We start from the raw sequence: 14,189 nt of genomic DNA on the forward strand, positions 1-14,189 counted from the left end.
TCAGTGACACGTTTGAATCTGCAGACATGAATATTCAGAATATTCAGATGTGCAGAAGAAGAGACAATGATTGCCTGGCAAGACAACACAACAGCCAGCAGGTAACTATGCTGTTCGTCTAGTGAGAGCTACAGCTATGTTGGGTGGGAGAGCTGGGTCTGCAGGAGACAATTTGTGTCCATTTGTGCACCTAGCATACAGTGCCTGCTTGCAGTGCATGCTCTAGGAGCCAAGAATTTAATTGTATAAGTGCGTGCTTGGGCAACTGCAGTTCCAGCAGTGCTGGAAATGTACTGTCCCCGTGGACAGCATGTGCACAGATATCTGCAGAGCAACAGCCATTTTTCTCATGGCGTTCAGTTTGACAGCTACAACTGCTCCCTTCTGAATTCTTTCTGAATTCTGATGGGGAATTACAAGTATAAAAACTGAGTATAGATAAACGAGAAAGTGTCTCCATGGCATAAATTCATTGTATCACTGAGTCTCTGACACTGATCGATTCTTTATTGCATTAATGGCTCAGTTAAAAAATAAATGTGGAAATGTTTATTTCCATACTAGCTCCTAGAGAAATGTAATGGCTTCTCTGTAACATCAACAATATCTTCACTCACTCTCTGTGTACACTAAAGGAATTATCACATCGGTATTACTTTTTCATAAGGAAGACATGTAAGTAAGAAATATGGACCACATCGCTCACCAGATGAAGAAACACGAACAATCAGTAAATCAGAAAGTGTGACTGATGGAAATCTTTAGTGACTGTTTAATTGTAGAAGGTTAGAAGTTCTCTCACTCTGAAGGATAGTGTGGTCTGGCTGTACTTGTACATGTGGCATACACATGCTTTTTCACTTACACAAGTTTTAATTATACATTAGGAAGAAAATACTCATACTGGCAACAATTGTTTTCCCACTCTGTCTTGAATTAGTCAAACACCCTTTGACAAACCATATTAACTCATATTTTCCTATCTCTAAACAGAGTAATTCTTATTTAGCAAAATTTTCTTTAAAAGTTAGTGTTCAAATCCCAGTTTTACCTGCAATTATTACCCTCTAATCTGATTACCCCATCTTCATCCACAGGGATGTTTCCAAAAAGGAAACCTCCATGCACACGCAGCAGTCAGTACAGATGAAGAAAGCAGTCACTCACTCATTCCTCTCTTTCCTACTCCCCCATATACTCTCAGCATATTATCAGCAGCTTAGGGACCACACTTCGGACCTAAAGCCAAGGGGCTCAAAGCAGCCTGCCCACTTCTCCAAATTCAGGACCTGTTATTCTCCAGCTGTCCCCTGGCAGTGTTCTCACAGGTGCTAACCTTTACACGGTTCACTGCGGGGCAGCTGTCTGACACATCCCTAGCACTGGATGGCTTTTTCCTCCCAAACCTCCTTCTGAATGTAATCTCATAGCAGAGGGCAGTAGGACAAGTCCACTGGTGTTGCAGATGACACCACTGTGTCATCTCAGTGCTGACAATTCTGTTTTCAGTTACTGTGCAGACCTTAGATGCATGCAATGACATTCACCTGAATACACCTGAAGTTGATTAACGCATTATTTCATGAGCTCAGTGCCTACAGTGGGACTGGCTGCAGGACAAGTTGTGTCCAACAGTACCCACGTGGCATTTAATCCAGATGAAGATAATCAAAATAACGCATCTTGTAGCAAAACCAGGCAAAATAAGGCAGAGTTAATGCCCCAATTAGCTTTAACACTTCTTGAACTTAATTGTTATACTGCTTGAAGATGTTCCACAAATGAATTACAAATGTGCATGTGCAGAGGAGTGGCACTAATCTACACAATTAAAACACAGAGGTTTATTAAAAGATCTCACAAAATCCACTGTAGCCATAAATGCTATCACATATGAGAGCAAGTCTTACTAAAATCTTCTAAATAAAGCTATTACTGTTAATATCAGATTTTTGTTGTTGTTACTGTTCTTCATTCTGGCTTCCTGCTTCTTATATTCATGGTCATGTCTTGAAATTCCTTACTCCTGTGAATACTTACATTTCCACATGTCCTTTGCAGGGAACATGATTTTCTATTGTATGCAAAACTCTGTGCCCCATGAAGTGCATGAGAATTTGGTGCTGGCTCCTGCGGTATGTCTTGCAGGGTGCGTGTCGGCGAGTGTAGACAAACTGCAGTTTAATTGGAAATGATAACATTTCACCATTCCATTGTTAAATTTGCATTCTTTTTTTTTTTTTTTTTTTTACAAAATACAACATTTCATTGCACAAATAATTTGAATACCTTTGTCATGTGTAAGAGGGAAAGAACTAATTAAATCCTGGATTGCTAATCAAGTTGAGAATGCAATATGGAAATCCCCATTAAACAGCAGGCAAGTAATGGTGCTCAGATTGTGATAGAGACTTATGTCTCTTGCAAATGAAAACACCATATCCAATCTGCAGTACAATGATATGCACAGATTTCTCCCTGCCCCCATTCTTTTTACTGAAGTCGAAAGTGCACTTCGTAATGCATTATTAAGCTAAATTTTGACCCAGTTTCTTTATTATCTGTAAGCTACGGGGAACTTGTAGCAGAATATTAACTAAAGCAGGAGATGTAAGACAGGAGAATTCACAATGGTATTAGAAAGAATTATTAACATTTTGCTAAGAAAATCCTTCACATTTTAATATTTAACCTAGCCTAACATGTAGAATTTATGTTTTAGAGAGGTGCAGAGTATATTCCAACCAAGCCACCAAAACAACCTGGGAAAAGGAGAAAATAAAAGTCTTTGGGGAAGCACTCCTGGATTCACAAAACTGAAAACCTGTAACATGATGTATTTTTCTGGAACAACAGTACCTTTCCCAACCATTTCTTGGTAGATAGTTGTTACGATCTCATGTAACATGATGTGCTGAGCTATTTAGTTTAGATGAAATGTATAATATAATCTGATAAGGGTTATATAATGTGTACAACAATTTTGGGTGTGCACTAAGAATAAACAACTGATGCACTAAATGACAGCATGGAAGAACCTTCCAAGCACATTTGTGCCTGGTTAGTATCAACTCAAGGTTTCATTTATATAACTCTCTGCAAGGGGACATATTAGTGGAATATTAGAAGTGTCCCTGGTTAAAAATCAACCATGGCTATACTACACCTGAAACTAAGAACATACGGACTTCTACCTAGAAAGCTGCAGATGTATGTCGTTTTGAAGACTTACTGTAGCTGAGAAGAAACACACAGAAGTGTCAGAGTGAGTGAAAAAACGTACTGCAGAAGCAATGTATTCAGTGAGAACAATTTTTAATATAAAACATATTTCAAAATTATTTGAGGGAAAAATATTTTCCCCACCCCAGAGACGAAGGATTTTTGGTATACTCATCTAGAAGATCAAACTTTGATTGCAGAATTTAGACAGCAGAGAAAGATTGCAATGTATACCTAGAACTGTGTGGACAAGGATGTATATTTTCAGCTCAAAGATCAAAGAATGTCCATGGAATCCAATCACCTCAGGGTTAAGAAGTCACCTCACTCAGCAGAATATAGAATTTTTCCATATATTATTTTTTAAAATATTTGTTTCATAAATTCATCAACAAAGAAATCCTACAGTTTGAAAACAAGTAAGAGTCAGTTAAATACTATTTTTATTAGTAATAGTGTCAAATAAAACTTATGTGGCAAGTCTGTAGTTTGCAAAACATTGATGATTCGAAGGTGCTAACGAGCTTAATGTACATTCATGTACATTGCTTCAATTTGAAGAGTATTTTCTCTACTGGAGCACCTGGATGTGTCATTGCTAATGCTAACACTGCGAATTTCCCACCTCACCCCACTAAATATTATTATTCTTCTAGGAATACAGGTGTCTGAAAATTCTCCAAAGGGACAAACGTTGAGACTGAGACACCTTTCCTTTCTGCGTAAGAAAACAATCCAAAAATCAACATTTTATAGTTGAGTACCTACATCTGTGCTTCAGCATCTACACAAGCCACCTGATTTTCAAAGGCCAGATTGTTTCACTTTGTAAAAGTAGCACATGCACTCACGCTTGCATGGTGTTGTATTTTTCTTTTAGAAAAATCACTCTGCTCTATCAGGCCCGAACATCCACCCCACAGTATCCTCTACAGAAAATGAACACATTTGTTTCACAGAAATGCATTCACAGCTCCTTTGTGTTTGGTGGCAATAAAGCCAGCAGTCAGTCAGCTCTCCGTGACCAGAGGATGTTTACCCACGTCAATATGTCCCACACACAGACTGTGACATCCTGGCTCACAGTGTATGCAGTTCTTTCATCTCCTGAAGTGTTTGATCCAGTGTGAGGAAATCTGCACGGCATCTTAGGTGGGAAACCTTCTGATGGATGCAGACACGGCTGGAGGGACAACCCAAGGGCCTTTCCTTTGTCTTTGACATGCAAAGAGAAGTCCTTAGTGAAAATACGCTGGTATCTATTGCTCACTTCTTAGCATAATAATCAGTGCTATTATTGTTAAATGAAAGAAGACCCCCCTTCCCCAAAAGCAAAATCATCTACTTGGACACAGAAAGTGGTGCCTCTGTGTGTCATGCTGCCTTATGATGTGGCTCTTTTCCAACAAAACGTCCAGTAAGAGATCTTTTCTTCTCAGGACTCTATTTCTTCCATCACTTCCATGACAATCGTTCGTGGGCCTGTCAGGATGAGGTTGCTCACTGTCCTGTAATCCACATGGAGAACGTTGAGACCATTGACAGAGACGACAAACTGGCACACCTGTAGAGAGACAAGCAGCAGAAATTGGATGTTACACTTTTTGTGTCACATTATTTACACATCTGTCTTACCCTCTGCTGTCCATGCAGTCTCCACAACTCTTTGTGCTGTCCCATTCTCAAGAAAAATGCATTCCTTAGAGTTAATTTGATGAGTTAATTTTCCTTCCTTCCTTCTTTTTTTTTCCTTTCATGTTACTGCAGCTTTGAAATCTTTGTCTTTTGAAGTCCCACATCATTCTTTTTTGTGATAACAGCACCATTTCAATTTCAATTGTGCTGTGCAGACAATAAAGGACAAGACAGCTCTGACCACTGCAAACAGTCTGCTATATCTAGTTTGAAATTATTTGGACAGCTCATGATAATCATCATTAAAATCCACATCTTGATTCCAGGCTCAGGGCAAAGCTGGGGTCACTACACTGTGCCAGATCCTTCATCAGTGCACGCTGAACCCAAAGGAAACAAATCCAGGACATCATACCATGAAAAATTAAGTCAGTACTAAGATGGTTAAAATGCCACTGTAATTTGCAGGAGATATTCCTCCCTAGACATCAATACTGTAAAAAAAGGTGTCAAGGAAAAGAAACATATCCAGATTTACTCCTCAAAAGCACTGAGACTCTTCTGTCTCTAATCATAATATTATAGTATTATCTTAAAAGGTCAAAAGTGTGTGAAGTGTAGATCTGTGCTTTTAATGGTAAAAATATAGAGCCTAAAGCAAACAATAATATCATCCTGATGTTTCAATGAAAACAATACATTCCTTAGGAGATTATCTTACTTGTAAGTGATCTCAAGAAGTCGTGAACAGCATGTCACTATAGAAATTCTTATGCTTTATTTTATATTTTAACTTTTTATATTTAGTAAGAAATGCAACACAGAAATCAGTGCAGGAGAGGTAGGAAACAGCTCTGCTGCTTAGATGCTAGTCCTAAGCCAGATTTTCTTACATGCTGGCATTTAACTTTTGTGCATCATCAGCTACCTTCCTTCCCAAGTGAAAGGGATTTCACGTGGCACAACTCAACTCATATTTCTGCAAAATGTACAGAATGAAACTATCAGTGTTCCATTTAAGGAAAATTATAGAGGAAGTAAGGCTAATCCAAAAATATAACATTTCATCAAAAGTGCTACTGATGCTTTTACTCCCCTCTCCTTTGAGCCTATGCACTGGGACAGCAGCAGCAGCCCCCAAAGGGATGGAAAAAACTCTGTTTTGCACCTTACCTCTTCAAACTCAGAACTGCTTGTCAGAGCTGAAGGAGTGGAAGTCCACCTTCCTGGCAGCTTCAACAAGTATCAGAGTATGACAGACAGTTCTACCACTTGACCACTTCCATGGCAATACAGCTGTATCTTTCCTATGCACTTCCACGCTATTTCAGCTGCAAGCAGCACTGGTAAAGCACTTCAGTTTTTGCATGAAGACAAACTTTTCTGAATTTTAAAGTTTTTGATTGAAGAGGCAACCCATCACCCTCTTCAGGGTGCCTCGATTAGCGTTTGAGACACATCTATGTACTTTAAAACACAATTTTTTGCAATATGCATAGGTGTCTCAACTCCCAGCAGTATTTCCTAATGCTTTGGGACGGCTTTCCAAGATTGTATCAAGTTTTATTGAATTATAGCTCTGGCTCCAACATAATATTTTGGTTGATTTAAAACAGACCTGCAGAAATAACATTGTCTCTTCTGGCTTAATGCAGGTTTTGGAAGTTGAGTGGCTGATGTTTGTTTTGCTGCTGCCTATTCTCAGACTTCTCGAGTTACTGGAATCCTAATGCATGGGACTCGTCTTTGGCCAGGGACAGGCACGTAGGCGTGTGATGAATAAATCTGCACACTGGATCCTATGAGGGGCACTCAGGGGCCTTCAGGAAGGTTCCTGGCAGAATAACAGACCTTCCAGACCAGCCAAAGTCTCACACCAGGGCTGCAATTGCATAGACTTGGATGGGCACTGTTGCAGTGAACAGCAATCCACACGCCAAAGAGTTGCAAAATAGAAGAGTTGACGTGCCTGCATTCCCAGTGCATTTGTTTTCATGGATGCTCGAAAGTAGCATGGCAGTGGGGTGTAGGGGCTGAGAACAGCATTCCTCACACCACCCTTTACAGTGGATCCAAACAGCACTGTAGTTGTACTTTCAGCGTTTTTAACAGACAGGTTTAGATGCAAAAAAGTCCACCCAAGCCAGATAGGAAAGCGAGGAGATGAGGGCATAGAAGACCGCACATCTGTCCTAAAATTGTGACACAGTCACCCTCAGGGCAGAAAGGTCTCTCCATAGCTATCATTTCACCTGTCCTCCCAAGGGCAGAATCTGCACATTCCAGTTTGTTCATGGTATGAAGAAATGTGGAGTCATTTTCTAGGTCCTACAGCCAGCACAAAGACAGAGGTTTTCATAATCCTGAGCCCTTTAAGGATGAGGGAAGGAAGCAGTGTCTTCAGCTCAGCAAATTGTGTTCTCCCATCTTCACTTTTCATCCAGTGCAGCATCCAGGATGGGAAACAGAATCCAGAATGGCTTCATGCATGTCGGCTATCACAAGTCCTGCCCCAAGCAAGACAGTACAGGGTGCTGCTCTCTTGGTAGAGATACAAAAGCAGCGATACCCAGTCTGCCTGAGTATGGGAACCCACATATTATCCTAAGAATTTTCATAAGGCTGCCAGTTTGCAAAATGTCAATGATTTAACACTGCATTTTTAAAAACACATTTCAAAAAGCTCTAAGTGCTCAGCTCATAACTACAGCTGCTAAGGCTTTGTAACTACAAACACGTACAATTTCTCTGTTGGTTTCCACACATCAGTAACTATAATAGATGATAAACTGAAGCTAAAAGAGTCTCAAAGAGCCTTTTATTGCTCATTTCCTCATAGCTCTCCAAGGAGCCTGACGGGAGATAAACATCCATTTTTATCCCTCAGACTTCAAGAAATGACAAAGCTTGGAGTAAATTCCAACCATGTTGTTGGTCAGGATATAATGATACCAAAAAAAGCAGATAAGCAATAATAGTTAAATTAGGTAACATTGAAATGACTTACTTTTTTAAAAAATGACATTTTACATTAATAAACATTTACTGTTAACCATTTCTGCTTCCCACCCTGTCATAGAACAGCCCTCAGCACTATGGATGGGAGGAAAGGTACCCATTCCTCTATCTTTCTGTATGTTTTCACTGGCTCATGCAGAAGATTTAACCAAATCACAGGAAAAGGAAAACTTCAGCTTTGGACTTAAGATTTGACCAGAAGGGATCTTGAAACTTTCTGCTTAAAGAAGCTACCAAAGATATGTCATTGACCATCAAACTAAAGATGGTGAAAAGAGGAATTGTAATTATACTGCTACTATAATTTTTAATGGCAAGAGTGAGAATCCTGCTGTACTGAAAGCTGCACAACCCTCCCTATTTCCCCTCCACGGTAAGCGTTGGTCACACTTGGTTGTGCCAAGCTGAGGAGAGAAGGACTGTGAGATGCTGCAAGGGGATGTCAGTGACCTGAGAGCGCAGGTTGGAGAACAGTGGAGCTTGGACCATGAAAATGCACAAGCTGGGACAAAGTAGTTAATGAACAAATTGTTCAATAAAAACATTGTATAGCTGTCAGTAATTCTTACCATGTGCCTCAGGATGACCTTAATATTTATAAATGCTACTGGAATATTATCTTAAGACTGGCAGTCACCTAGATCCTCAGATATTCAGGGGCTGTTTGTGCTATAGGATTTGGTCATCTGTCCTTGTAGATATGGGACTTGATTTCTGGACTTAAAGAAAAATCCTTACCAAAATCCTTTATTATTTTAGGTACAATTAGAGGGCATTATGAAAAACCATAGAATTGTAAAAGTTGGAAGAGACCTCTGAGATCATCTAGTTCAAATGTTTACTTGCCACCAATATTTCCCACTAAACCATACCCCTAAGATCATGAAGAACCAGAAATTCTGCTGAAGTAAAAACTATAAAGCTCTTTTGAATCGTTCTAAAAAATGTATTTAGTTGTATAGATTCAGTGAGCACATCCGCAAACCACTAGTGGCAAAGCAAGGAGCGGCCACATAGAGTCCACGACAGAGCATTAGCATATCTCAAATCAGTCAGATAAGACTGTGGTTATAGTCAAGCTAACTGTACATCATATCAGATTTAACCTTCTGCTCATGATCTGTAAGCACACTGATTTCCATGTCAGATAGCTTAGGACATGCTCGCCTGATTATTGTTTCTTCTTATGATCTGAGGTGACACCAGTGTCACAAAGATAGCTTTAACTTTGAGATTAACCATTCCCAAAACACGTGGAAAAATGTGCTGTGTTTTGGGTTGTTTTTGAAACCTTACTAGTATCAAATATGAATGATGAATTTAGGCAAATGTAGGAGTTATTTTCAAGCCTGGAAAATTCTCAAGCAATTTTCCTAAGAGCTAGAATATAAGCTCCTAAATATAACTTATTTCAGAGCTGTCTAAAGAAAAGTGTGTTTTGACAATTTTACAGAATAAAATTGATAGCAGAATTTACAGTGTAGCTATTTCAGAAAGAAAAAAATTAGTCCAATGGAGGTGGATTTGCTTTTGTTCTTGATAAAGAAAGTTAAATCCATTAAAGAAACAGCCAGCTTAAATGTCTGATATAGAGCTATCCTCCATAACTATAAATAAATGCTTTATTTTTTCTTGTCCTACTAATCCTATAGGGACCAGGATCAGCTGGCCAGTTTGAGTAGCTCAAGCTTATAATTGTTTCATGATGGTATCCTGCAACTTGCTGTGATCTTCCAGAAGAATAATTCTCCATGTGTTATTGGGAAAGCCATGCGTTAACTATGTGCATTCTGTAGGCCAGTCCAACTCAGTACTTGTTTCTGTTAAGCATCAGTTCATGCCATCAGCGGATATGGCGTTCATTACTGTCACTTAAGCAGACTGTGGCTGAAGGAGCAACATTCTGCAATGGTCAGGAGCATGGGGATGTCTTAGGTAGGATGCCCATCAATCAAGCTCTTGACACTTCTCAGTCCCTTTTAGTAACTCCAGTCCCTAAGATAGAAGCCTTCCTGGCTGACTTCTGTTGTACACCCATGGTTATTGCCTGCAAATGTTGCTAAGCTGCTGAACCAGAGAAGGAAAAATAAAGTAAGAAATACATTTTTTACTTCACTTGTTTAAAAGGTGACAGATCTTCCTTGGCTTTTGTTTTGCTGACAGATTTCAGCAGGAGCACTTCACTGCTTTGAGTACACAACATCTGGAATTCAGCATTTCAGCCTTCAGCAAGACAGAAGGGGACAACCAGGTTTCCAACACTTTGAAGACAGAGTTATGCTTGAAATGTGATTTTTCCTCCCTTGCAGTGTCACAGCTCCACCAAGGACACTGGGAACTCCAATCCCTGCCTCCTGCCCAAGCTCCTGAGCAAGCAGATGGAAAACAAGATGTGTTTTAAATCAGATTTAAATATGAAATATGAAAGACTTGTGAAATGACGGAGAGCGTAGGCTATCTAAAGCTATTGGTTTGTCATGGAGGAAGCAACACTTCTTATTCATTTCTTATTACATTCACCGTCAAAAAGCAGCTATTTACAAGCAGAAACCATGCAAGCAGAAACCTTGCAGGATGGGCCTCCCTTTCAGCCCTACTCGCACAGCCTGCATAAGTGCTGGTACAGGTGTTCACCCTGTTCCAGCAAACAGCTCAGCCTGTGGAGATGCTGAGTTTGCCACCATGGAAGAGCACAAGCATGGGACTCACCTCCTCAATAACCAAACACAGATGGCACTTAAGTCTTGCACACACTAGTCCTTCCATTGTGACACAGGGATTAGGAAAAGAGATGGAAATCATTGGTCCTGCATTAGCATTTAGATTTTTGTCTTTTAGTTTCTCCTCTTAGGCATTCATACATTCTTGCTAGAATTAGTTAATGAAAGCTGGATGCTAGCAATTCAGATATGACTGCATGGCACTGGAAGGTTAAAAAACAGCGCAATGTCCTTTTCAACATAGCTGAGGTTACAGCATGAAACAGAATAAATTGCAGCTGTGTGCTCAACTCTGCATATATCTCTAGCAAATGTGTAATTGGCTGTGGAGTGGGTGGTGTGGGAGTAGGCAAGTGTCCAGGTCTTGCATAAACACAGGATTTTCCCTCTAGAGAGCCACATTTCTTCTCTAATCCTTATACGGCTGTTACGTTGGCCTTCTGTCCTAGCACTGGGGAAGAAACTAGTTACCAGCAGAGCATGGGATGGTGCATGGTAGAGAAAACCAACCACATTACAGCATTCCAAACAGAACCATATAGCTGGCTCTGCATCTCCTCCTGTGGCTGCTGTCTGGTATGGATGGTTTGCTTGACCAAAGTGTAATGTTTTTTATGGAAACAAAGAAAAGGATCAGATTTCTTAGAGTATTCCCAACTCGTATAACTGGAAGAAAAAAAATACAAATTAACAAACAAACAAACAAAAAAACTAATTCAGGTGCAGATCATCAGAGTCACATCAGTGGCCCGAATTGGACAGTGGTAGCAAATGACCACCCAACCTGAGTCCAAGCGCGACATCCCCGTGGGTGAAAACAGCTGTATAGAGTCACAGCAGCAAAGCAAAACAGCGACTGCATCCTTAACTTCATGAGCATTTTTACCAGAGCAGCCATGAAAATGTTTAATAACTCAAAACAGCTGAAGGTGGGTCTGGCGTGAAACTGCAAAACGATATCGTGTCTTAGCTTAGAAGTAGCTTATTTTTATGCATTACTCGACCCTTTAGTACTCTTTTTTTCTCTGATATCTACACTTACAGGAGAGGTGCAGCCGAGCTACAGAGCTAAAAGAAAAAAAAATCTGATCAGTTAAGAACTTTCTATATCAATTTACTTATGAAGTCGAATGTATTTAGACTGAACTACCTGAGTGTAGCTAGTTTAGGGCCCACATTAGTTAAACATAAATAGTCCCAGTCTCACCCAGACAAAGGAGGAAAAGGGTGGATGGATCTGTTGGGGTATCCTCCTTTAGTGAGACTGTAGTGAGCACCAGTGGTCAGCCCCATTCCAGACAAACAGCTGCTCTGTTTTCTCAGACAACAGTGCAATTGTTTCTCCATGTGTTCGTCTAGCTAAACAGAGCCTAGGCTCCAACGCAACATGTTTCCCTAATTGTTTGCTAACAGCAATAAAGGAAGCCAGCTTGTGTCATGAAGAGGAACAAAATAGCAGGGTGATAAGGATGAGGAAGGCACCTGCAGACCACAGAGCAGCCAGGCATAAACACTGTGACATGCAGAGTCAGTGTAGCTCCATCTGAGGACTCCTTCAAGGCTCCAAGGGAAATGCGTATTGCCACTAAACACAATAAGCTGCTTTTTACTATCAAGTGAGAACAAAAGGAGTTAAAAAAAGACAGAGTTTTGCTGTACTGGGCTCTCATTTTATGTCTTTTTATAGACTTTATGAAGCCCTTTCTTTCAGAATTTAGCCACTCTGCAGGAACCCAGTAGTGGGCTAAGTTTTTGGGATAAGTCTGTTCCTCAGAGCTACACAGGGGTAACCTGCAAGATCCTAAGAAAGCTTCAGCAAGAGTAAGACCACAGCTGTTCTGGCTGGCACTAAATCTCACCATTAAATGGGGCATAGACCCTGCTGGAATTTGGAGGCTGTATCAAAACACAAGCACAGCACTGTTTCACTGTGCAGCTGAAACCAAGACTGCTTTCTGTCTGTCTGAATGGCTACAGCTGTAAGACTTCAGAAACAATCAAGAAAGCACTTTCATAAATGCATGGAGTTCAGATATCCTGCTTATCCTGCCATCTTACTCCACTTACGTATCTTCCACTTACTAAAAAAAATGTTCTTAAACCTACTTTTTATTAATGTGAGGAAATTTATAAAATACACTGACCTCCAATTAAGAAACTACAGACAATTTTATTTCTGAATTGTATTTCCTGTTGATGAAAAGAAGCCAATGTACAGATGCAAGTACAGTAGGTCACTTGTTGCCCAACAGAGGTTTAGGTGACCAGCCTACAAGCACAGTCAGTGTTAATGTTAACCCCACTAGTGTTGTGGCAGAAGAAAGAGCTCTGCAATATTGTGAAACCTTTTATATTTTACATAAGATTTCAGTCGCTATAAGGAAAAAGAATCTTATTTTCTAGTGAAACTCTGTGTGTTAAAAGAGTCTTTAGAAAAAATCACAGTTATTGGAAATGTAATACCATTTTGTGACATCTGTAGGCCAAAATCTGTGCTAAGCCAGTACTAAACCTGTAAGTAAAGGGGAAAAAAAGGAAATTCACCATTAAAGATGAAATTTGTACTGGAAAAAGCTAAACCAACTCCTTCCTTGATATTTTACGCAGTGATTCCCACTGCCTTAATTCTTGTAGTAGATTAACAGTTTCTTCAAAGTGACTGACTGTCCTGCTCTTCAAAAGCAAGACTGAAAATCAAGGGAACTGAGATACATGCCAAAAAATTGTCTCTGTTTTCATTTGTGCAGGGAAGTTTGCAGTTTACATCACGGTGGAACAAACTGGAGTACTGCTTCCACCAAAAAGAAGGAATAAACCACACCAAGTAGCTGGTGCAGTGAAGGGGGAGAAGAGAGACTGCTCAGCAGCTCATCAAATCCTGTACTGGGATTCCCAGTGACAAGGGAAAAGCAGGAATGTTAAGAAAACATTTCATGATTTCAATCAACGTAAAGACATCATGCTAATGCTAAGGATCATCAAGACCATAAGGACTTTGTTGTTGCAATTGAAGCATTCTACAATGAAAGCAAAGATTTGCCAAACCTTGTCTCCTTTTGGCAACTAGACAAAGTTCTGGCAGTGACACAATGCAGCTCCCAAAATCATATTTTCCTTCATTAAGAGAAGCCCCTAATTAGACAAGAGGGCTGGATTCACTCTCAGACAAAAGGAGATATGTGAGATGCAGCCTGCTGCCTTTTGATGCTTCTGAAATGTTCTTTCCAGCATTTAACTATAATTAGTGGTATTCACTTCATCCATATAGATTCCAATATTCATGATGGCTCAGTTAGGCCTCTTGAGGCCTGTGTTGTTTCCCTGCAATGTTAAGATGTGCTTCTCAGGAAGAGAACTGTGCTGCCACCATATTTTGCAAGGCAATAATCCTGGTATAGTTAGAGGCTTTAGGGTAGACCCAACCTAAAAGAAGTCACTAAAAATATTAGGAACTACTCATTTAAGTTAACAAAACAGATGCCCTAGAGATGGAAACTTGTGCGTTGGAACTTCTTCACAGTGCAGTGACGGAGCAGTGGCACAGCTGCACAGAGAGGTGGTGGAGTCTCCTCCTCTGGAGATGTTCAAGACCCT

General features: G+C 40.1%; 1 protein-coding gene across 1 annotated transcript in view; it reads right to left on the reverse strand.

The window, feature by feature from the left end:
* Positions 1 to 3,298: 3,298 nt before the first annotated feature.
* The window catches only part of DEPTOR (DEP domain containing MTOR interacting protein), a 70,889-nt gene continuing 59,998 nt past the window's right edge, over positions 3,299 to 14,189 (reverse strand). Inside the window, exon 9 of the mRNA XM_065753463.1 lies at positions 3,299 to 4,786. Coding sequence (XP_065609535.1) covers positions 4,658 to 4,786 — 129 coding nt within the window. The 3' untranslated portion in view covers positions 3,299 to 4,657. The remainder of the gene's footprint in view (positions 4,787 to 14,189) is intronic.

This window comes from Cyrtonyx montezumae, unplaced genomic scaffold (genome assembly GCF_038088225.1).
Source record: "Cyrtonyx montezumae isolate F1298 unplaced genomic scaffold, pur_monq_1.0 scaffold_8, whole genome shotgun sequence".
Lineage (NCBI taxonomy): Eukaryota > Metazoa > Chordata > Aves > Galliformes > Odontophoridae > Cyrtonyx > Cyrtonyx montezumae.